This window comes from Hypanus sabinus, chromosome 6 (assembly GCF_030144855.1).
Source record: "Hypanus sabinus isolate sHypSab1 chromosome 6, sHypSab1.hap1, whole genome shotgun sequence".
Classification (NCBI taxonomy): domain Eukaryota; kingdom Metazoa; phylum Chordata; class Chondrichthyes; order Myliobatiformes; family Dasyatidae; genus Hypanus; species Hypanus sabinus.
Genome location: NC_082711.1, coordinates 85,141,942 through 85,166,782, shown reverse-complemented (window position 1 = coordinate 85,166,782; position 24,841 = coordinate 85,141,942). Strand labels below are relative to the sequence as shown.

General features: G+C 40.9%; 1 protein-coding gene across 1 annotated transcript in view; it reads right to left on the bottom strand.

Moving 5' to 3' along the window:
- Positions 1–24,841, bottom strand: part of gabbr2 (gamma-aminobutyric acid (GABA) B receptor, 2) — a 973,371-nt gene that overhangs the window by 180,638 nt on the left and 767,892 nt on the right. The window contains exons 9-10 of the mRNA XM_059972542.1: positions 1,009–1,089; positions 53–203 (exon numbers count right to left, since the gene is read on the bottom strand). Coding sequence (XP_059828525.1) covers positions 53–203; positions 1,009–1,089 — 232 coding nt within the window. The remainder of the gene's footprint in view (positions 1–52; positions 204–1,008; positions 1,090–24,841) is intronic.

The window sequence follows — 24,841 nt, the reverse complement described above, 5'->3', positions numbered from 1 at the left end:
TTTCCTTAAGTATTGAGCTTTAAAGTCAAGAGGTAATTAGAACAAGCCTTACTTTTGATTTCGATTTTTGATATTGAAGAAGAGGAAAGCACTGGACATGAACATTCCCACGATGGTTAGAGCAGAAAGAATGCAGTAGAGTGGCAGGGAAATCTTGCGCAGTTGTGGCTGGATGATGGTCCTGTCCTTCGGAGGTTCAACACCTAAAAGCAGGAACAGAAGTTTCAATTTAAGATGATGTGGTATCCTACTGTTATTTTGGTTAACCTGCTTTGGCCAGCCTATTAAATTATCAAATAGAAAAGCAGTGGTATTATAAATAAAATACAAGTTGCGCGGACAGCATTGTAAATCACACAGCATGAATCAGCATCAAAAAGCTCAAACTGTCTTGATCTATTCAACACTAGACTGACAAAGAGCCAAGAATTAATTATTCAATTATCTTTAAAAGGTTTACAGTTCAATTATTTTAAAAACAAGCAAACACTATGAAAATGGCAAAATGATCTTCATTTGTCACTACTTGTCAGGCACTGCATTTGCCTACATCCTACTGAGGGGTAATTTTCTTGCAATGTGAGGACCATTTATTCGATTAATTTTGGTGTGTATTCAGAGCACAATGGTGGCCAGAGGCCAGAATGTTGGCCCTCAGCAGCTATTTATGGCAGTGAACTATGCCATTGTGTGTCGAGGTACATGGGCCTACTTCAGAAATGATCACTTGCAGTTACTTAAGAAGAGGGCAGAATGGAAAGATTTTTCTCTTACAAGGCCCCAGAAGTATAGTTATAAGAAACTGACTGGATTGAGGGAATTCTATAAACGTAACATAGATGGATTAGTGTACGATATGCAGACAAATGGCGAATAGAGTTTGATTAAGATAGTGTGCAAGTTCTTAATCATGAGACAGTGATTCAGAGCTTGTGCACTTTAGTCAGGATAAAGGACCAGAATTCCAAAATATTATCAATAAATTTCTCACTTATAAACACATCCTACCTTGAAACCTCAGAGTGTCATTAATAAGCTCCAGGGAGTCTGCTACAGCATTATATTCTCCAACTTTAACTTCCACTTCATCTATAAAAAAAGGGAAGGGCATGTTCAAATATTTCCTGCAGATAAACATAGAAAAGTTAATGAAGATTGCAACTGTCTTTTGTTCTGGCTGAGAAGGTGGTGACTAATGTTTTAAGACTGCTATCTTAGCAAGCATTGTGTCATGTTACTGACTGCTCTGTGTTCAAACAATCATCTGTTCAGGTCCATCCAACCAGCCAGGGAAGCTCTTTGGGATAAAGTCATGATGCGCCGTTACAAGTGAGGGGTCAGTTCAGTTCCTTGCTCATGAGATTAGTGAAAGAACACAGACATTATGTTTTATTTCCAGTCATAATCCATTATTGAAGGAAAATGAGACTAAGACCTAAAAGGTGTTTACAGACTCACAGCAGAAATAGTATATTTCTCTGTATTTATTCAAAAAACCTTGTTTAAAATTACAGATATCTAAATATCCAATCCTATTGCAGACCTGACTGCTGCTTAAGAGAGGAGCAAAATGGCCACATCGACTGCCCCAACAGCAGCTTGGCAGTTTACCTGCCCTTACTGTCAACATCTGTGCCTTTCTAGAATCTGACTGTAGAACCACCTCAGAATGATGAACTGAACAAATGTCATCGCCAGAAACGATGGACAACCAAAACACCAATCCAACTAGTCAATATTTTGCTCTGCTTGATTGAAAATGTAAGTTTCAGTTCCTAAATGATGTAATCCCATTTTCATGCAATTTCAAAATAAATTGTCACCTGACATACAATTTATTTATTTTTTTATCTTATTAATATTCTCATTTATATCTCTCAAATGAAATGGTATGTTCTTTTCAATAGGTTCCTCGTTGACAGATCTACTTCTTGTAAAGTATGGATCTAGTTTTTTAGAAGAATGATCCGCACCCTTTAGCACTACGTATTGTTCTGTTGTCTTTGCATGCACCTTGTGCTTACTCTCTCTCTCTTGCTGCAATGTGAATACACCAGTTAAAGCCATCTCCTGTGTGTGAGCTTTTACTTAATTGGTATGTAATTGTGCACAGACACAACAAATTGGCAAGGAGTACAAACTTGAATGTCAGAAAATATCACAAATTTCACTGACAGTCATGGGACAAAACAGCACGAGAAAGTTGAAGGACCCGTGAGTAACAGTGAAAAGTGCTGACCTTAAAGTGAAAATAACGTGGTGAGGTTTTCAGTTGGGAAAGTTGATGAATTTGATAGCACCACTGAAGTATATCGAGAAGGTTGAATGGTATTGTAATGCAAACAATGTGGAGAAGCAAAAGAAAGCCCCTGCACTACTTAGCCTAATGGGTGCAAGGACACACAATCTCTTACACAACCTAGCAGCCTCTGCAAAGCCAACACGCAAGATGTTTGATGAAATTGTTACTATTTTACTAAATCACTTGAGCCCTAAACTGCTGGCAATAGCTGAGTGATTCAGATTTTACAAAAGGAACCAGTCAAAAGATGAAAGCACTTCTGAATACATTGCAGAACTAAGCAAAATTATCCATTACTGTGACTTTAGATATGGACTTTCTGATGCAATAAGGGACAGGGTGGTATATGGTGTGCAGCCAAAGCACTCAAACGAGGCTACTGTTGGAAAGAGACCTAACCTGAGAATGGACATTGACCATTCCAATATTGTTAGAGACTGCAGCAAAGGATGCAGAAGAACCATGGAAAAGGTTAGAATGTCCCTGAATGGTACAAAAAGCCAAAAATGTTAGTGATGTGGTAAATCCTCCAATGTTGCAAGTGACTTGGTTCAGAGTAAAAGTCTTCAGAAAGGGTCACCGACAAGGTCACATAGAGAGAATCTGCAAGGCAGACAAATAACACAACTGAGTAAAAACAAATCTAAACAAATGCATAAAGTAATCAAATGTGAAACAGAATCAGGCATCACAGAGTCTGACAAAGATGAACCATCGTGCCTAGAACTGCATTGTATAACTGAAGCAGATCGCAAAATCACCTGGGTCACAATAGATGTGTTTGGTGTAAAACTGAAAATGGAGCTGGATACAAGGTCAGATTTGTCCATAATTCCAGAGGCTGGCTACCACAGACTGTTTCCTGAGATACTATTAGAGAAGACCTCAGTGATGCTAAAGATTTAAAAAGGCTAAAAAGTGCCTCTCAAAGAAACTGAAAATGTATTAAGGCCAAACACAGCAGTTAGTGCTTTAAGCATTGAAAAGTGGAGGTCCAGCATTTTTCAGGTGTGAATGGTTGAGAGAAATCCAACTAGATGGGCACTCAGTCAAAGCTCTCAGTGTGGCATCAACGGGCAATGGCAGCCCAAAAGGTAGCACTAACCAGAGACTGGCACAGCTGCTTAATGTTAATGAGGAGGTGTTTGAGAAGGGAATAGATAAACAGATCCAAAATTTAGCCAAAAGCTGTTTAGGATGTCAGAAAGTTCAAAATGCACCCCACAGACACCATTACACCCATGGGAGAGGCCGTCAACACCATGGCAAAGAGTACATATTGACTTTGTTGGCCGTTCATGAACTCCACATTTCTGATTGCTGTGAATGCTCATCGGAAGTGGCCGGAGATTACACCTATGATGTCAACCACCTCAGCAAAGCCAGTCTCCGCCCTGAGGACTATCTTCACCAGAAATGGCTTACCAGAACATATTGTGAGTGACAACCGACCACAATCCGCATCAGAAGAATTCTAGCTGTTCATGAAGAAAAAAGGCATCAGACATTTCAAATCAGCTCCTTGCCACCCAGCAATGAATGGGTTAGCTGAAAGGATTATTCAAACATTCAAGAAGTCCATTAAAGTGATGGACAAGGAGAACATTCTCTACAGCACAAGGTGGACAACTTCTTTTTGGTATGTTAGAACTCTGTTCATGCGATGACAAATCAAACACCTGCAATGCTGCTCATGAGCAGGAATCTGAGATACAGACAGACAGACATACCTTATTGATCTCGAGGGAAATTGGGTTTCGTTACAGCTGCGCCAACCAAGAATTGTGAAGAAATATAGCAATATAAAACCATAAATAATTAGACAATAGTAAGTGAATCATGCCAAGTGGAAATAAGTCCAGGACCAGCCTATTGGCTCAGGGTGTCTGACACTCCGAGGGAGGAGTTGGAACGTTTGATGGCCACAGGCAGGAATGACTTCCTATGACGCTCAGTGTTGCATCTTGGTGAAATGAGTCTCTGGCTGAATGTACTCCTGGGCCTAACCAGTACATTATGGAGTGGATGGGAGACATTGTCCAAGATGGCATGCAACTTGGACAGCATCCTCTTTTCAGACACCACCGTCAGAGAGTCCAGTTCCACCCCCACAACATCACTGGCCTTACGAATGAGTTTGTTGATTCTGTTGGTGTCTGCTACCCTCAACCTGCTGCCCCAGCAAACAACAGCAAACATGATAGCACTGGGCACCACAGACTCGTAGAACATCCTCAGCATCGTCCGGCAGATGTTAAAGGACCTCAGTCTCCTCAGGAAACAGAGACGGCTCTGACTCTTCTTGTAGACAGCCTCAGTGTTCTTTGAACAGTCCAGTTTATTGTCCATTCGTATCCCCAGGTATTTCTAATCGTCCACTATGTCCACACGGACCCCTTAGATGGAAACAGGGGTCACCAGTGTCCTAGCCCTCCTCAGGTCTCACATAGACCTCCTGAAACCAGATCTATGGAGGGAAGTTCAGAATAAACAGTTCAGCTATTTGCCAAGGGAAGCAGCAAGGAGCTTCTAGATTGGACAGGAACGTGACTACCAAGAAGACAAATGGACATCAAGTAGGGTAGCTACAAGAACTGGACCACTGATGTACACAGTGGATGTTGAAGACCAGATATGGAGACGTCATGTGGACCAGATACCTGATGCTCAACCGAGGAACACACCTGAGTCAACTGTATCCAACAAGATGGACACATTACAGTCACCAGACTTGACTCTCAGAGATGATGTCCCTGACAGCAGAGTGAAACTGGAAGCCAAGAATGTTGTCTTAGACAAGACACCTACCAAACCTGAGGCCACTCCACAGGTCCAGAGGCGTTATCCTGAAAGAAACAGGGCACTGCCCAAAAGACTGATCTCTTAGAACTGTGAAGTTAGTTCTGGACTGTTATTGTGAAAGTATGTTTATTTGGAATATGGATTTATGAGAGGGAAACTGAATATTTTATACATATAAAGCTTTATGCTGCATAATTCTAAAGCAGGAGGAAGTGTAAAGTGTGGATCTATTTTCTTTAGAGCAATGACACCCCCCCCCCCCACCCTAGCACTAGGTATTGATCTGTTGTTGTATGCGCTGTTCTCTAAGCATGAGCATTGTTCGTTCTCACTTGCTGCAATGTGAATTCAGCAGTTAAAGCCATCTCCCACATGCATGCTTTTATTTAATTGGTATGTTGTTGTGCACAGACACCACCATTCTCATTAATTAGTAGGTCTGTAAATATGTCCTTAAGTGACAAAGGTTACACTTAATATTGCACATTTTCCTGAATGCGCCAGGCCAATCAGTGCAGTGAAATATCTTTTGGGTAATTTTATTTGTTTGGTAACAGGTACAATTTTTATGTCAAATTATTTCTGCTGCAGAGGCAGTGACATCCATGATTGGATTTCTGACGTGCATTTTTATATAAAACAAACATGGCATAATATAACCAATAATTGTGATGCATCTAGTTCACAGGTAGCACAGTTTTCTGCCCACGTTTCAGCATGCTGTTTTAATTTGCTTCAGAAGAATGGATCTGAGCTTCGTTTAGTACAGAGATTTACACTCTTTAGCTTAATGGAGAGGGGTAAGCCAAACAGATTCTCTGAAGTACAAAAATTAGGCATGCGTTAATCTCTGGTTTACTTCTGGTAAGAATTCATCAGATCTTTTCTGTACTGTTGGTGAAATAAGATCTTACAGTACAATGATTGAAGTTGACTAAATGCCATTGACTGTGGTGCACAAATAACAGCACCACTGCTAACTCCAATTTGTGCTGAAACAACTTGCATTATTTGTGGGCTATGATAAATTACCTTTGCAATATTTACTTGATAGATGGCATAATGAAGCTGTCATAACTTTTTTTTCTAATAATAGGTCTCTGATCTGAAATGTACAGTCTGGTTCTCTCTCTGCACATTTAGTCTAACCCAAGTGTTTTCAGCATTTTCTGTTGTTTTATAACTTACAAAATTTGTTGTCTGGTATACCACAGGTGTTAACCCAAACTGCTAATCCCCACTGTGGTTCTATAGGCATGTTGTCCTATGGTACAAAAATAATGTTCTGGTCCTCTCTTTCCATTTCATAGAATTGCCATGAGTTTCAAACATTGAACTACTTTATGATTTACTTCTAATCCATTCTTGCACTTTACCAAAGTTATCTTGCCTTGATTAGAAACATTTTCTCCTAATAACTATTCATCTTTAAATAATAGATTTCCTTAATTTCAAAGATGTCCTACACCTCTAGGTTTTCCTTGATGATTGAATTACCATAGCTTGAAGATTTTCCCAAAGTCAATTTTTTGCATTCTTTTCTGCCAAATGATTTTCTGATAACATTGTCTACTTCTCTGGTAATTAATGCTCATGCCTTTAACTGGATCAATGCTGTGAGAAAAGAGCTAAAGCCAAAGAGTTCTGGCTAAACCCCAACCGATGTTTGGTGAAGAAGGTTCTGGTGACACTGACAGTAATATTGAGTTGTTGTTGAACAGAAGGAAAGTGCTAGATTAATAAATGCTTGCTTCACACATATTCAGCTAACATCTTTTTGAGGGAATCTGTTCTCATTTGCAAATAACTAATCATCTGATGGACATGGACATTTTGGCAAAAGGAGAAAAGCCTATGTGAGGAAATATACTTTCCCACAAAAATAGTGATGGTGGAAACAGAAAGAAACAGTACAAAGATAACTGATAAACATTTAAAAGAGAATAATTTGCTGGGCTATGAGAAAAGAGTTGGGAATACAGTTGACCGAAATGAAGAACTCACAGAAGAGCTTTTTCTATGCAAAATAACTCTATGATTAGAGTTTCACAGGGGAAAAACTGAACACAAATACCCAAACCCCAACATTGCTGTGGCTGTGCATTACTTTCTCCATCTAAGATCCAAGTTTTTTAAAGCCAATGAAACCAAACTTCAAATACTGTCAAGCTATTGTCTCTACTGTCTGTGCAGATTGAATGATCAGGAATAACTTGCAGCTCCCAGAATCAATCCTTTGGCGTAGTTTGAAGAACCTGAACTATGTATGTCACAACCATGGTGTTGGCTAAGACATAGGGCAAAAACAATAATTTGCCACTTTGTGACCAAGAACTTTCATAGACTTTTCAATAATGATCTGTCTCGTATTTACTTACATCATAGAAAGAGACCCATCATAGAAAGATGTCCCTCGGAACAATCCCATCAACCCTGCTTCCCGCTTATTTCCTGGAACTTGTTCTCACTCTTCTCTTTTGATAGTAAGTTTACATGTCACGATTAAATCAGCCTTAGATTGTGCTAGGAGAGTAGCAACTGTATTAACATCAGCACAATTTGTTTAATTTTACCACATGGGATGTCATAGAGTCACCAAAAAATACAGTGCAGAATCAGGCCCTATGGCCCATCTAGTATGTGCTGACCCATTAAACTGCTTAGTCCCATCAACCTGCATGTGGACCTCAGCGCTCCATACCCCTCCCATCCATGTACCAAACTTCTTTTAAACTTTGAAATTGAGCTCTCAAGCACTACTTACACTGGTGGCTTGTTCCACACTCTCACCACCCTCTAGAGAAGAAGTTTCCCCTATGTTCCCCTTAAACACTTCATCTTTCACTCTTAACCCATGACCTCTAGTTCTAGATCAACCTGATGTCAGTAGAAAAAGCCTGCTTCCATTTCCCTCTATCAAATCTCCCCTCAATCTTCTACGTTCTAAGGAATAAAGTCTTAACCTATTCAATCTTTCTTTATAATTCAGGTCCTCCAGTCTTCAGAACATCCTTGTAAATTTTCTCTGTACTCTTTCAATCTTATTTACACCTTAACTGTAGGTTGGTAACAAAAACTGCACATGATACTCCAAATTAGGCCTCACCAACATCTTATACAACTTCAACATATCATCCCATACCCTGTAATCAATAATTTATGAAGGCCAATGTGCCTTTATGTTTATTGTTTATGACCCTATCTACTGTGTCACCACTTTCAATGAATTATGGACCTGTGTTTCCAGATCCCTTTGTCTACTGCACACCTCAGTGCCCTACCATTAAAGTGGGAGGTTCTCTGTCACTAGTCAAGGAAAATGTCACGGCAGTGCTCAGTCAAGACAGTTGTGAAGCTTTATGGTTGGAATTGAGGAAATAAGAATGATCTGAGTATGTTAATTGTACTGTATTATTGACCACCAACAGTCTGCAGGATTTGGAGGGACAAATTTGCAGAGAAATCACAGACTGTTGCAAGAAACACAAGGTTGGTTACAATTCAATTAAAATTCAATTCAATTCAATTCAATTAAAAACAATTCAATTGGTTACAATTAAAAGCCGTTGATTTTAACTTTCCACACATTGACTGGGATTACCATATTGTAAAATGACTAGATGTGATATATTTTGTCAAATGTGTTCAGGAAAGTTTGATTAATCAGTATTCATAAGTCCCAATGAAAGAGTGTGCAATACTTGATCTCCTGCTAAGGAATGAGTGAAAGCATGTGGCAGAAGGTTGAGTAGGGGAACACATCACATCTAGTGATCAGAATGCCATTCATTTCAACATAGTTATGGAGAAAGATAGGTCTGGTCGAGGGTTGAGATTCTAAATTGGAGAAATGCCATTTTTAATGTATAAGGAAGGATCTGGCAAGTGCGGACTGAGACAGGCTGTCTTCTGGCAAAGGTGTACTTAGTAAGTGGGAGGCCTTCAAAAGTGAAATTTTGAGAGTACTAAGCTTGTCTGTGCCTGTCATAATAAAATGTAAAGATATCAGGTTTAGAAAACCATGATTTTCAAGAAATATTGAGGTCCTGGTTAAAAAAAAAGGAGATGCTTAGCAGGTATAGGCAGGGAGGAACAAATGAGGTGCTTATTGAGTGTAAGAGATGCACAGAACACTTAAAAAGGAAATCAGGAGGGCTAAAAGAAAGCATGAGATTTTGATAGCAGATAAGGTGAGGGAGAATCCTAAAGGATTCTATGGATAGGTAAAAAGCAAAAGGACTCCAAGTGACAGAAGATCAGAATCACAGTCTATGTGTGGAGCCAAGAGAGATGGGGGGAATCTGAACTTGATTTTTTGTGTCTGTATTTACTTGGGAAACAGACACAGAGTCTATAGAGGTGTAGCAAAGTGGCAGCGAAATCATGGACCCTATACAGATTACAGAGGACGAGGTGTTTGCTGTCCTGAGGCAAATTTGGATGGAAAAATACCTAGGGCCTGATAATGTGTTACCTCAGCTTTATGGGAACAAGTGCTGAAATTTCAAGGGTCCTAGCAGAGATATTTAAATCATCCTTAGCAACAGCTGAGATACTGCAGGATTGGAGGATAGTTAGTTTTGTTCTGTTGTTTAAGAAAGCCTCTAACATTAAACTAGGAAATTATAGGCCTGTGAGACTGACATCAGTATAGGCAAAGCTATTGGAAAATATTCAAAGAGACTAGCTATATGAGCATTTGGATAGACAGGGACTGATTAGGATGGTCAGCATGGCTTTGTGCATGGCAGGTCATGTCTAACCAATCTTATAAAGATTTTCAAGGAAGTTACCAAGAAACCTGATGAAGACAAAGCAGTGGATGTTGTCTACATGGACTTTAGCAAGGCATTTCACAAGGTCCTGCATGGCAGGTTGGTCAGGATGTTTCGATCGCTTGGCATTCAAGATGAGTAGTAAATTGGATTAGACATTTGCTTTGTGGGAGAAGCCAGCAAGTGGTAGTAGATGGCTTCCTCTCTGATTGGAGGTCTGTGATTAGTTGAGTGCCACAGAGATCAGTGCTGAATCCATTGTAATTGGTCATCTATATCAACGATCTAGATAACTGGATCAGGAAACTTGCGGATGATACCAAGTTTGGATGTGTAGTGGAGAACAAGGAAGACTACGAGAGCTTGCAGTGGGATCTGAACCAGCTGAAAAAATGGGCTGAGAAATGGCAGATGGAATTTAATGCGTTCTAATGTGAAGCATTGCACTTGTCCTCTCATCAATGATCTGAACAAATATTAATTTAGAAAATAAACTTAGCTAACACAAAAATGTTCAGCAGGTTAGGCAGAATTTGTGGAGAGAGAATCAGCAATACAAATCAATGAATTTTCAGCAGAACTGGTCATTGACGTGAAATTCTCATTCTTCTTCTATTCATGCTGCCTGGCCTGCTGAGTACTTCCAGCATTTTCTGCTTTTATTTCAGCTTTCTAGTATCCACATTATTTTATATTTGAATACTTCAGAAGGTTCTGCATCTTAAGAACTTCCTTTAACTAAATAAACTAATTGTGGGCACAACACTGGAGCCTGAAAAGATAGTTCACACTCTCAGTCATAAAATTAATCTAAAGCAGTCATTTTTTCTAAATGAAGTGCTTTTTTCATTAGTAACAGGAAGAACAAGTAGGAACAGGCTTCTTTAAAGTCTTTTGAGGGTCTATGTAAACATACTAAAGTGTAAGATAATCAATTGTCATAGATGTAATCAAACACTGTACTGACTTTTCTTTTGCAGAGTGCAATGAAACTCTGGAATACTTCATCCCAGGGATTTGTAGGGACAAGAACACTAGAAGTATTTAAAGTGGAGGCGGACAAACTTTCCATTTATGGGGTGGGTGTGGGGGATAATTGTTGACTTGGGAGATCTGGTACATAGGAGCAGTTGATTGGCCACAATCATATGGAACAGCAGGGAAGAGTTGGGAGTCAGCAGGACCTCTCCTGCTTTCTTTTCTCCCCCTCTATTCTTGATAACTTGTATTCTTGATAAATCTAAATAATGTTTCTTTTCCCCTCATTTATCTCCATTGAAAAAGTTTCTTTTTCAGCTTTGTCAGTTGGCAGCACTCTTAAATTGGAATCATAAGAGTGTGACTTCAAGAGCCATTGCAGAGACATGAACACCCACCAGATGGTTACCCCAGGGCTACAATGAAAGCATACTCCTCTGTCAAAAGTACCTTCATATAATGATGGGTGTGATACCATGACCCTATCTATTCTCCCAGGTGGATATCAAAATTCCATGACAGGGGCAGGGAAGATGTCCAGAAAACCATGATATTTGATTATCTACGTCATTGTCATATGGTCATTTGTGGAAGCTTATTATACAGAAATTATTTGCTATAACTCTTGCAATGAAACAGTAACTGCTCTTCAAAAACTACTTAATTGGTTGCACAATGATCTGGGATATTCTGCAAAGGACATAAAAAGTACAACATAAATTCAGGTTTCGCTATTTCTCTTTTTAATTGCCTAACTTGTCTGTGGGCACAGGCAATGAATTTCTCAAGTATAAATTTATTTCTACCCACTATAGCAACATGCCACACATATAACTATTTAAAGGTCTGACTAATGGACTGGAAGTAGCGCAGCAGTTATTTGTGCACAAGCATCTTGAGAGGTTACAGAACAATATAGCTTAGCACTGTGTAAGTAGGTGTACTTACATGTTTGAGTATGTTGCTTTTGAAAGAGAGGGTGACAGTGGAATAATTGTGAGAAGAGTTCAGTTAATATCTCAAGAGGGTTGGTATTCATCACATTTGAGCAGTGAGGGATTTGTTTCACAAAAAGTCTTAGTGCAGTCACAATGCCCAGCCAACAGTACTCCTAAAAGGGAACATTTCATAACCAGATGGCAAATCCTCTGAATCATGTCCTGGCTTTACTTTGCCTTTTGGTATACCTCCTACAACTGAATTTATACAATCTTAAGCTAATTATGAGGAATTTTATTGCACCAACATTTAGAATTGTATAGATTGTGGCAACTGTTGTGTATTTAATACTTCAGTTGTGCATTTGAGTAACATTGTTAAAATATTGTTTAAGAATTCTTGTTTGTTTAAATTATTCATTATGAGTTAAATGTAAGTGAATTGCATACTCCATGATTCTATCACATGCTACATGCACACCTTGCATTAAATGAAGAACAAACTTAAACTTGCATTTGTTGACTCTCTTGATTTCCTTTGAATTGGTTTAATATTTTGGAGTTACAAAGCATAACAGCAACCCCACCAAAAGGAAAGGCTTGTCATTAGTAGATGTTTCTGACTGAGAAATTAGGCAATAATCAGCTCTAAAAGACTGCGTGGTTAGTAGAAAAAAGTACATAAAACAATTTTCTTCCTTCAAGTGTGGTAGGTAAGTAATATCTCAGATGAAACAGTATTAGGATAGAGAGTAGGGAGCTGCAAACCCACATTCCTTCTGTTGTATTCTCACTGCAACTTTGCCAACAGCTGAAGAGGCTGGAAATCAATTTGGAGCCCTAACCTTGCATTGGTTGTTGTAGGGCAACCTGCTGTTCAAAACTTGCATTTACTACAAACAAAACCATAGGAATAAGAAGGTGAAAAATCCCAGACTAATTGTGATTTATGAGGACGTTTCATAGAATACTCCTATTCATTCACAGGATGGTGCCATTTCCACTGAAGCCAGGTATCATTGTCCATCATCTGTTTATTCAGCTTGTTGAGTAAGGATGGCAGGTTTCTTTGGCAAAAAAACAAATCAACTATTTGATTTGTGTTAACTATTAACACAAAATTTATTTTAAGAAAGATCTGCAAGGCATTCAGTATGCCTCTCTGTCAATTTCTTCCTTTTCTGGTGGTCAGTGCTGTAAGTATCCAGATAAACGTCACTGCTCAGTAACAACATGCTGCAAATGATAAGCAGTTTAAGCCTAGGCACTGACTCAACAGGAAAAGAAATCGATGCTGGCCGAATTCTTTTTCTGAATTTGTTGTTGCAGTTCAGCTTCGCCTTGTGGAGAAGAACTGAAACATCTTAACGTTCACAGCTTTCCCCTGGCCACAACAAATGCTACATCTTACTTCCAGCTACTGATACTGCTCCTTAAATTAAGTGGATCTGAATTAAAAATCAACCCAAATTCATGGTTTTAAATTCTGAATTCATAATTCAAAAATTAAAACCACATATCAGTTTACTTAACCATGAAGGTAATGTTTTCTTATTAAATTTCAATGTGGTCACATATCCACTAGAAGTAAGAAGAAATATGAATAATTTTATCAGTTCTTTGCTGTATGCTGCTCCCATTTATCAATAACACAGGAAACAGAAGAGTAGAGCACAGGGACCAGCCATAACAGAGCAGATCATGATGCCAATCTAAAATAAAATCCATCTGCCTGCACATGGTCCATAGCTCCTTATTCCCTGCCCACTTATGATTGATTCATAATGGCCCTGGTGAATCACTTAGTTGCATTAAGAATGGAAATTAACTGTCTTACCAGCAATGGTTATACTATGAGAATGACTACAAAATATGAATTGGAAAGAGGTCCCAATGCTTCCACGCCCTGAGGAACAAGGACTTGCCATGTGGCTGGAGTAACCCTATTACTGTTTAAAGAGGCAAGCCAGTAATTATCTGGGAAGAGGAAGCATGTCTGAAACTGTGATAACATGGCTGAGCATCTTGAAATTTCTGAGACTCTTGTATAGTTTTTGCCCACATAAAATGCAAATGAAGAAAATAATATTCCAAATCAAAAGTGTGATGGGAATCGAATTGAAATAAGTAACATTGGCATTTGGAATTCCTCTGTCAGTGCCTGCACAGCAACAGAGTGTCAGATATTTTATAGCCCAATGAATCAGAGGTTGGCCAAGATATAGTCACAACCTTACGCCGACAGAATGCTTCCAGTACCTTGATCCATCTGTTGCTGAAACAAACATCAGTTATTTCCAAAATCAACTCTCTGATTGTTAGCTTATCATCCTCCATGATCATCGGTCAACCATGAGGGTAGCAGGAAGCTAAAGCCCTAAGACATAGGGCAGAATTAGGCCAATTGGTCCATCAAATACGTCACAACATCATTTGCAAGGGTGAACCCTGTCAAGGCATCAGGCCCTAATGGGGTATCTGGTAGGGTATAGAAAACTTATGCCAACCAACAGCCAGGATTATTCAAGGACATCTTCAATCTCACACTGCTGCAGAGTGAGCTGCCTCAAATACTATTGCTCAGTTGCACTCAGATCTACTGTGATGAAATGCTTTGAGAAGTTTGTCATGGCCATAATCATCTCCTGCCTAAGCAAGGCCCTGGACCCACTATAAATTTCTCATTGACACAATAGGTCTATAGCAGACACAGTCTTGTTGGCTCTCAACTTGGCCTTGGATCACCAGGACAATAGCATTACCTATGTTAGGCTGCTGTTTATTGATTTCAGTTCAGCATTGAACACAATCATACCCTCTGTTATAATCAGCAAGCTCCAAACGTGGGCTTTTGTACCTTCCTTGCAACTGAATCCTTGACTTCATTAGCAGACCAGACTCAATATGGATCAGAAATAACGTCTCCTCTTAGCTGATAATCAACACTGATGCACGTTAAGGATGTGTGCTTAGTACACTATTCTACTCTCTCTACACCCACAAATGTGTGCGTAGGCACAGCTCAAATGCCATCTATAAATTTGCCGATGACACAACTATTGTGGACAGAAATTCCAATGGTAACGAGGAGGCGTACAGGAGTGAGATAGATCAGCTGGTTGAGTGATTTTGTAACAATCTTGTACTCAATGTCAATAAGACTGAGGAGTTTACTTTAGGAAGGGGAATTTGGGGGAACACACACCAGTTACCATCGAAGGATCAGCAGTGGAAAAGATGAGCAGTTTCAAGTTCCTAGGTGTCATCACTTTTGAAGATCTATCCTGGGCCCAATATATTAATGCAATTACAAAGAAGGCTCAACAGTGGCCAGGTTTCATTAGGAGTTTGAGGAAACTTGGTCTGTCATCGAAGACTCTTGTAAGTTTCTACAGATGTACCGTGGAGAGCATTCTATCTGGTTGCATCACCATTTGGTATAGAGGGACTACTGCACAGGACCTGAAAAAGCTTTAGAAGGCTGCAAACTCAGTCAGTTCCATCACTAGCCTCCCAAGCATCAAGGAAATCTTCAATAAACAGTCCCTCAAAAATTTGTCATCCATCATTAAGGACCCCCATCACCAAGGACATACTTTTTTCTCATTAATACCATTAAGGAAGAAGTACAGGAGCCTGAAGACACGCACTTAACATTTCAGGAAAATCTTCTTCTGCTCTGTCAATAGATTTGTGAATGGACTATTAACCCATGTACACTACCTTGCATTCTCTTCTTTTATAATTTAGTTTTTTTGTATATAGTAATTGCTTCGTCAATTAATTGGGGCAGCTGCTTATTTATGGCAATGCTTAAAGAACAAAAACCAATTGAGAAAATAGCCAGGACTCCCTTTGTCTATCTGGGACGCCATGATGTTTAACTGCAACAGGAAGCTGATGCCGAACAGTTTCTAACTAGCTTCAGTCATGTGAATGTGTGCCCATTAGGCACTAGACTGTGTATAGCGCAAACCATTTTTATGGTCAGTTGCATGTATTTATGTTCAAAAACCAGAGATTTTTGCCACTGATTGTTGGTGAGATAAAAGCAGTGAGACAATTTAGAACTCCTTTGCTCACTGCAGTTTCAAGCATTCAGGCTTGGAGATGCCAGAAACAACTGGGAGTGAAAATGAAATGATTTCACTGCTTCAAGAAGATAGGAACTATGAAGAATTTGAAGGTATTGACAATCATCTTGAATGCTACAATGAAAATGAAGATTTGGAGAATGCAATCATTCAAAGCACTGTCCATTATCTGCACTGTGTGTCTGTGCTAATTTTGCTCATTTACAGTCAATCAAAAAGCACAGCATCATTTTAGTATCTGATGATGTCAGTGAAACCTAAGTGGGAGAATCTTTTAAAATGGAAAGGCAGCTGCACTCGGACAACTCCACTCTCTCGGCCTCAGAAGTCTAGGTCCAGTGACATCACAAACAGGGGTCCTCCTTAGTTGCAGTGGAAAAATATAACTTCTTCTGTGCCTTGTCATGCCCTTCGCTCTCCACAAAGTGTTACAGAACCATCTTCTTGGCCTTCGGATCTCACTGTTGGCCTTATCTGTCAAGTCCACTGGAGCAGATTTCACATGCTGGGAATGGCATGACCCTATTTCACTGGGGTATGAGACACCTCTCCCCCCAAGGCTACCCACATCTGTCAAATTGGTGCACTAAGGTGTGGTCACTGTTGCATGTCAGTAACTATCTATAGCCTCAGCTGAGAGCTGAATGTCTGGTGGGCACCATGGGTGAATGAACTGCCCAGAATGGGCACAACAAGCCTCCTCACTGGAGATGCTACATTCCCTGGACACTCCATACTCAACAGCGTTCACTGGATGAACTCCTGTGTCAATAAATAATAGGAACTAATACACAGTTTTATAGTTTTGTTTTTTTTTAGAAAAATAGAGGGCTATGGGTAAGCCTAGTAATTTCTAAGGTAGGGATATGTTCAGCACAACTTTGTGGGCCGAAGAGCCAGTATTGTGCTGTAGGTTTTCTATGTTTCTATGTTTTATAGTATTGTAGTAGCATTGCTAGCATTCTAATTTGTTCAGTATTTCATCAAGTACACAAAATGTTACTCAGTTAAGTGGTAGCTTGTCTATTTTATACTTTTTAAAAACTATTTCCATAAAACTTGTGCTGATTGGGACATCTGTTTATTTGGGCCTAAATGTACTGGTACCAATATGTCCCAATTAGCAGAATCCACTGTATTTACTATTGTAATTTATTGCTTCTTTAAATTATTATTATGTATTGCATTGTACTGTTGTGCAAAACAAACTTCATGACATAAGCCTGTGATATTAAACCTGATTCTGATTTATTATCCCTCTCAATCCCACGCTTCCGCCTCTCCCTGTAACCTTTGACACCTTAACTAATCAAGAACTTATCAACCTCCACTTTAAGTATACCCAATGAATCCTCGAAGGATGGTAGTTCACAATGCAGGATTTAGCCATACAGTCTATCATGGCTGTATCTGCAAAAAAAAGAATCATTTAATTTATTGCAAATCCCAGCTCTTAATCAGTAGCTTGCTGGCTGTGGTTTTGGAATTACTCACTCAAGCAGCTGTTAAATTTGAAGAGGTTTTCTGCATCCGCTCGTTTTACTGATACAGTGGTACCCTGCTTTGCAGTGCCCCCATTGTTAGAACTCTCACTCGTTACAAGGAATGTACTCTTAGTACTTACAGAAAGTTATCCTCTTGGGCTACTGCACTAATGACTCAGGGTGGAAGAGGGCAGGTTGAAGGTAACAGTAAAGGTACTAAGCACTCCGATATAGGCAGGAGGCTGTCATCAGGCAGGCAAGGTGAGTACAGGTCATAACTAGATGCTGACAGTAGTTGGTCCATGTATTGAGAGACTGTCTTTATTCCCAGGATCGCTCCCATTTCCTGCTCATTGTGCTACAAACTGATGTCTCCCCCTCTGTTTGACTGGATTGCTCTCCCTAGCTAAGTTATTTGTCAAAGGTAATAAGCTTAATGGTGCTTGCTCGTCACCGAAAGTCCTACCAAAGAGAAATGTCTGGACCCGTGATCAAATGCAGAAAAAGTGATACTCCAGCAATTCCATTTGCTGGTGCAAGACACTGTATGATCGGGGGATTCGATCAACACACAAAGCAATACGATGAATCAGCAGATAAGAGGGAGGCTGACAATCTCGCTGAATGGGGTCACAACAACAACCTCTTCCTGCTCAATGTCAGCAAAACCAAGGAGCTGATTATTGACCTCAGGAGGAAACTGATAGCCCATGACTCAGTCCTCATCAGGGGATCAGAGGTGGAGATGGTCAGTAATTGCTTGGCCTTATCATTTCAGATGATCTGTCCTAGATCCAGCGCATAAATGTCATTACAAAGAAAGCATGGCGGCACCTCCACTTTCTTAAGAGTTTTCAAAGATTCTGCAAGTGACCTATAACATAGGCAAATCTCTATAGATGTGCGGTGACTTGTTGCTTCATATCTTCGTCTGGAAACACCAATGCCGTTGAACGGAAAAGCCCACAAAATGTACTGGATACTGTCCTGTCCATCATGGGCCAGTCCATTCCCACCATTGAGCACATCTACAAGGAGTGCTGTTGCAGGAAAACAGCATCTATCATCAAGGACCCCCACCACCAGGTTCAGTAACAGTTATTACCCCTCAAACATCAGGCTTTTGAACCAGAGGGGATAACTTCACTCACTCCAACATTAAACTGTTCCCATAACCAATGGACTCATTTTGAAGGAACCTTCATCTCATGTTCTTGATATTTATTGCTTATATACTTATATATCATAGAAGTTTACAACACATTACTGTCCCTTCAGCCCACAATGTTGTGCCGACTATTTAACCTACTCTCAAGACTGCCTAGAATTTTCCACCTTGCATAGCCCTCTATTTTTCTAAGCTCCATGTACCTATCCAAGAGACTCTTAAAAGACCCTATTGTATCTGCATCCACCATCGCAGCAGGCAGTACATTCCATGCACCCACCATTCTCTGTGTGAAAAACTTACCCCTGACATCCTCTTGGTATCTATTTTCAAGCAAAATGATTCTCCCTTGTGTTAGCCATTTCAGCCCTGGGAAAGAAGTCCACATGATCAATGCCTCTCATCATCTTACACGCCACTATCAAGGTCTCCTCTCATCCTCCGTCACTCCAAGGAGAAAAGACCAACTACACTCAACCTATTCTCATAAGGTACACCCTCCAATCCAGGTAATATTTTTGTAAATCTCCTCTGCACTCTCTCTATAGTATCCACATCCTTTCTGTAGTGAGGTGACCAGAACTGAACACAGTACTCCCAAGTGGGGTCTGACCAAGGGCTTATATTTATATCAACATGCATTTATATATTCGTAATTTGCTTGTTTTTTTATTATTTTTGTATTTCCACAGATTGCTGTCTTCTGCATTGTTTGACTGCTTTCGTTGTGAGCAGTTTTCTATGATTCTATTGATTTCCTTCGTATTTACTGTGAATGTCCACAAGAAAATGAATCTCAGGGTAGTATATGGTGATATACACAAATGATTTGATAATAATTTTACTCGTTCACAACAATAATCTGTCCTCATTATGCCAGTGGGGCAGTAGCCCCAAGCTCCAACACTCGCCTGAGCACACCAACACCAGCCACACAGGCAATCTGTCCAAATCAAGTGGTGGGCAATGCATTACTGAATCTGTGCCAGATTTCTGGAATCCAAGTTCCAGCAGAGCAGTGAGGTATACAGGGATTCATGCCAGATTTCTGACACTGCTGTGTGGAAGTAACACAACTCTCAATGTACAATGTAATGTTCCTTCCAGGGCTGATTCTGTGATTGCTCTTGTGTCTGGGAAAGTATATTGAGCATAAAGTAGCAACCAGTGCACTGAGTTCTAAACTCCTGTTAGTCATTGAGAAAGTTTTTTGAGCCTCCCTTCCAATCCTACCAAGTAGTTTCAATTTATGTCTTCCAGTACTAGCATCTCTACCATGACAAGTAATTCCTCAGTGCTCAATGAGGCCCCTCATAAATTTGTTAACCCTAGTTAAATCCCCTAGACACCTTTATTCTGAACGGAAAAAAATGCCCTGGTTAACCTTTTACAAGATCAAGCTTCTGCAATCCTGGCAACAAGCTTATAAATTTCTGCACTCTCTTCTGAGATATCATACAGTAAACTTTCAATAGCAGCTTGACCAGAATCATACTTATTGCTTAAACTTTGGCCTAACTACTGTATTATATAGTTCTAGTTTGACTTTCCTGCCATGAGATTCTGTGACATGGTCAGCAAATACAAATATTCAATTCAACACTCCACCTGTCATCAGATCTCTGAAGGTAGTTGGGCATGTCTGCCAAGTTTCTTCCGATTCTCTTCCCACACATCTTTTATCATATATATCATAAGGTATAGGAGTAGTATTAGGCAACTTAGCTCATCATCTGCTCTGACATGGCAGATTTACCATTTTACTTAATTTCATTGTCCTGCTTTCTCCCTGCAACCTATAAACTCCCCAACCATTCATATCAATATCTGTCCTCAGATCACCAAGTAACCTGGCCTTCACAGCCTTCCATGACAATGAATTCCACTGATTCAACACTCATCTGCTGAAAATATACTGCCTCAGTTCAGTTCTAAAGGGATGCTCCTTTATTCCGAGTCTGTGCCTTCAGATTCCAGACTCATCTACTCACTGGAAACACAACCTCCATGTCTTGCGCAGTATTTAGTAGGTTTCAATCAGAATCCACCCTACCCCCCCCCCCACCCCCATCATCCTCCTGAACTCAACTGAGCACAGGACCAGAGACATGAAACACTACTCAAGTGTTAACCCTTTCATTCCTGGGATCATTCTCATGAACTTACTCTGGACCCTCTCCAGGGCCAGGTCACCTTTCCTTAAAGTTCAAAGTAAAATTTATTATCAGAGTACATACATGTCACCAAATATAACCCTGAGATTCATTTTCTGTGGGCATACTTAGCAAATCTACAGAACTGTAACTGTAAACTGTAAACATCAGGAACTGTTAACTGTAAACAAGCTGTGCAATTGCAGATATAAATAAATAGCAATAAATAGTGAGAATGAATTAACAAGATAAAAGAGTCCTTAAATGAGTATAGTTATCCCTTTTTGAGGGGTAGCAACTGTTCTTGAACCTGGTGGTGCGAGTCCTGAGACTGGGGGCCCAATGTTGCTCACAATATTCCAAATGCAGTCTGATTACCATCTAATCAAGTGTGAGCAGTACATTCTGACTTTTATATTCTAGTTCTCTCAAGATAAATTTTAACATTGTATTTGCCTTCCTCACTGCCGATTCAACTTGCAAGTTAACCTCAAGGGAATTCTAAACAAGACTCCCAAGATGCTTTGCATCTCCAATTTCTGAAATCTCTTCCCATTTGATGAAAAAGTCTTTAGCTTTATTCTACCTAGCAAAATGCATAACCCCACATTTCCCTATGGTGTAAGCTATTTGTCACTACTTTGCCACTTTCCTAAACTGTCCAGGTCCTTCTTCAGACATCCTGCCACCACAACATTACATCCTGTACCTCAATAATTGGTCACTGAGTGTATTTTCATGGTCTTCTGCTGCAGTAGCCCATCCACTTCACGGTTTGACGTGTTGTGCATTCAAAGATGCTCTTCTGCTTACCACAGTTGTAATGTGCAGTTATTTGAGCTACTGTAGCCTTCTTGTCAGTGTAAAGGGGGTTTCTTTTTTTTTCTTTGTTACTGTTGGGAAAGGGTTTCCTTTTGTTAACTAGCAGGAATGCTAATTTACTGATAACGAGAATGGTATTCCTTTGTAAACCAAATGGGGATTAATGTTCTTTCTTCTGAGTCTGTAAGCTTTTGTTGACGTGCTTTTGGGCAGATCGGCGCGAGGGGGTCGAGAGAGAGGACGCAATGCTCTAAGCTGGGCGAGGATCGGACCCCAAAGGGGGGTCCGAGGCCGGGAGATTCTCCGGGGGGGGGGGGGGGGATGAAGCTAGATGTGCTTGGTTGACCACTCGGAGGGTCCTGAGCTGTTTGGAGAGTCGAGGAGTTCGGAGGGGATCGAATGGTGGCCAGAAGACTTCAGAAATTGAGCTCCAACGGCTGTGCACGAAGTGGTTTGGACTTTGATAAGTTTGGCGCCTTTTCTTTAATTTTCTCTTCATATATACTGTATCGTTATTAATCACTTAATTATAGTAACCTTTATAAATTGTACTCATTTAATCGCATATGGTGTACTGTCTGTTTTTGGGCGAGGCGGGGACCTCACACAGCATCCACACCAGCTGATTACCCAGTTTGGCGGGGCCGGAGGCTGCTCCCCCTAGACAAGAACGAGCTGAGCGAGCCTGAGGCGACCCAGGGAGTTACATCAGCTTAACCGGTATGGCCATTCTCCTCTGCACCCTCACATTAACAAGATATTTTCACTCACAGAACTGCTATTCATTGGATTTTTTTTGTGTTTTGTACCATTCTCTGTACCTTCTGAAGACTGTTGTGCATGAAAATCCAAGGAGATCAGCAGTTTCTGAGATGCTCAACCCACCGCGTCTGGCACCAACTATCATTCCATGGTCAAAGTACTGTGTGAAATCCAATATATAAATTTAATCGATGGAACATTCTTGTTAAGGAATGCTTTTGGTTTACTCCCCAAGTCTTCCAATCTCCCTCCAAAAATATTGATTTCTAATTCCCAATTTCAGTATACACAAATAATGAATTTCCAAAAATGCCAATTTCTTTCTGAAATGTGCACATCTCATATTCAGAATCGAGATGCACAGATTCCATCAGCTTAACAAGGAATCCACATGGTCAGTATGGATCCTCTCTCTCTCTCTCTCTCTTTCCAATACCCATCCCAAAGCAAAGCAAAAATTGATGCTTACACTTTTCTTCCTTCTGAAGCTTCACAAATAAGCTGAAAAATACTTGGAACAAACATTCAATACACAGTCAACACATTCGAAAGAACAAAGGAAAAGAGAAGATAGGTGGATGGGGGCCCCACACACTCACATTCACACAATTTCTCAGAGACTTCTTAAAATAAGACTTTCTGCAAATTAATTTCACATTAACTAACAGAATCTTTTTATCTTGGATTAATTCAAACACTCAGCTGGTACTGATTTAGCAAACACACAATGAACTTCTCACTCGCGCACTCACACACACTCACTCAGATGAGGCCACACATTTTTCTAAGTCAAACCATTCACACTTTACTATTGGGGGAGGGTGCAGGGAGAATGGAGTGGGGTGGGAAGTCACCACCAACCGCCCTGAGGTCGCTGAAGGTCTGCCAGTGCCTTTTGCAGAGTCTCCAGCAAGGGATATAAGGAACACAGTGGAATGTGAGGAATCCTGTGACAGACAGAAGAATCCATTACTGAGGGAGGGCTTGGATAATGACCCTTTTCCCTTAATGGCCTCCTTGGTCTCTCCTCCCCTGCAAGTGCATTTTCCACATAGCATGGAGAGTGGGAGTGCGACTGATTTACCTCCTCCCTCAAGATGCTGGCTTTCCTTAAGGGTCATGCAGGGCCCTCCAACCCCAGGCTGTCGTTTAATTTGCGCACCAATCTGCAGGGACCATCCATCTCCCCCCCCCCCCCCGTACTCTAATCCCTCCAATAATCTGATGGTGGTATCTACAGTAACCCTCTCGCTGGTCCCAATAAAAGCAGCTCCTCTCCCTGTAAGTGGGGAGCTGCTGCTCTAACCGAATACACCAGCATGGTGGCGATTATCCCGTCTCTCTGGTGGATTGTCACTGTCACCAGAGATCCTTGTGATCAGAATCCCACAGGTGAAGGTCTCTGGTCCCGACCTCCATTCCTCCGGGGGCTGCAAATCCCATTCGAAGAGAGAGGGATACCTGACTTTAACCACTGCTATCATGCTGCCCCAGAACGATTCATCACTCACATGAGAAGCGGGTGGAATTCATAGGCTGTTGTTAAACACATGGTGGACAGCCACCCCCCACTCCAGGATATCTATCTCCCTGTTGGATAAACTTGCTCCAGCAACCCCTTCCCCCCAGCACATATCCCAGATACTCAGCAACTATGTCCCCTGGCTTCTACCCATATTTGCTCCCAATGACACCAGTTCCTTTAACAAAGAACTCTCTGATAGTAGTTGTTTTGGTGAGACTCCCTAGGTCCCTTTCCTTCATGCTGTTCTTCACTCCCTGGCCTGCTGCTCTTCCTCGCCCCGCACCATGGAGGCCGGAGGAACGAGGGGTCCTGCAGCCCCTCGCTGGGCCTGGGACCGGGAGGACACCAGTCTGGCCTGTATTGGTGCAGTTGCATGAGGAGAAGGGCATTCACTTAGAGGGGATCCTGAAGGCTCTCCTTCCCTATCCACTCTATCTTACCAAATGTCCCCATTCTCCATCCACATGTTGGGGTTGCCTCCCACAATGTCAGCACTTGGAATTTAACAGGGCCTGGTCACTGGTTAGCCTTGCAGACAGCCTCTGACTCATGCACCTTTACTAGCTGACGTGCCATCTCTGTACTCCAACCCTCTAACTCTTCAGCTCGAGTCTACGCTGACTGGGCAGCCTCCCCCATCGTAATCCAGCACTCGACTAGTACTCCTACTCCATTTCTCGAGCTCTTTCTACTTCTGTGCAATTATCTCATACTGCTGCTTTTTGCTGTGTTGAAAGTTCAGAGAGAGGGAACAGCAAGTACGTTACCCATTTATTTACAGAACAAGACAGACACTAAACATTCAGTAAGCCATTCAGGTTACACTTAATTACAGGAACTTATCTAAAGTGTGCTCCTGTGCCTTCTCTTTCTGCAGCACACTTCCACTGTTTCCATGGCACCATCTATGACCTGGTCCACAGTAACCCAGAACGCAAAAGAGTGATCAGATGCTTTCAGCCCGCTAGATTGATACACTACCTGCACCGTTGCATTAACAGCTGGTGCAGACCCCAAATGGCAGCCAGAGGAGTACAA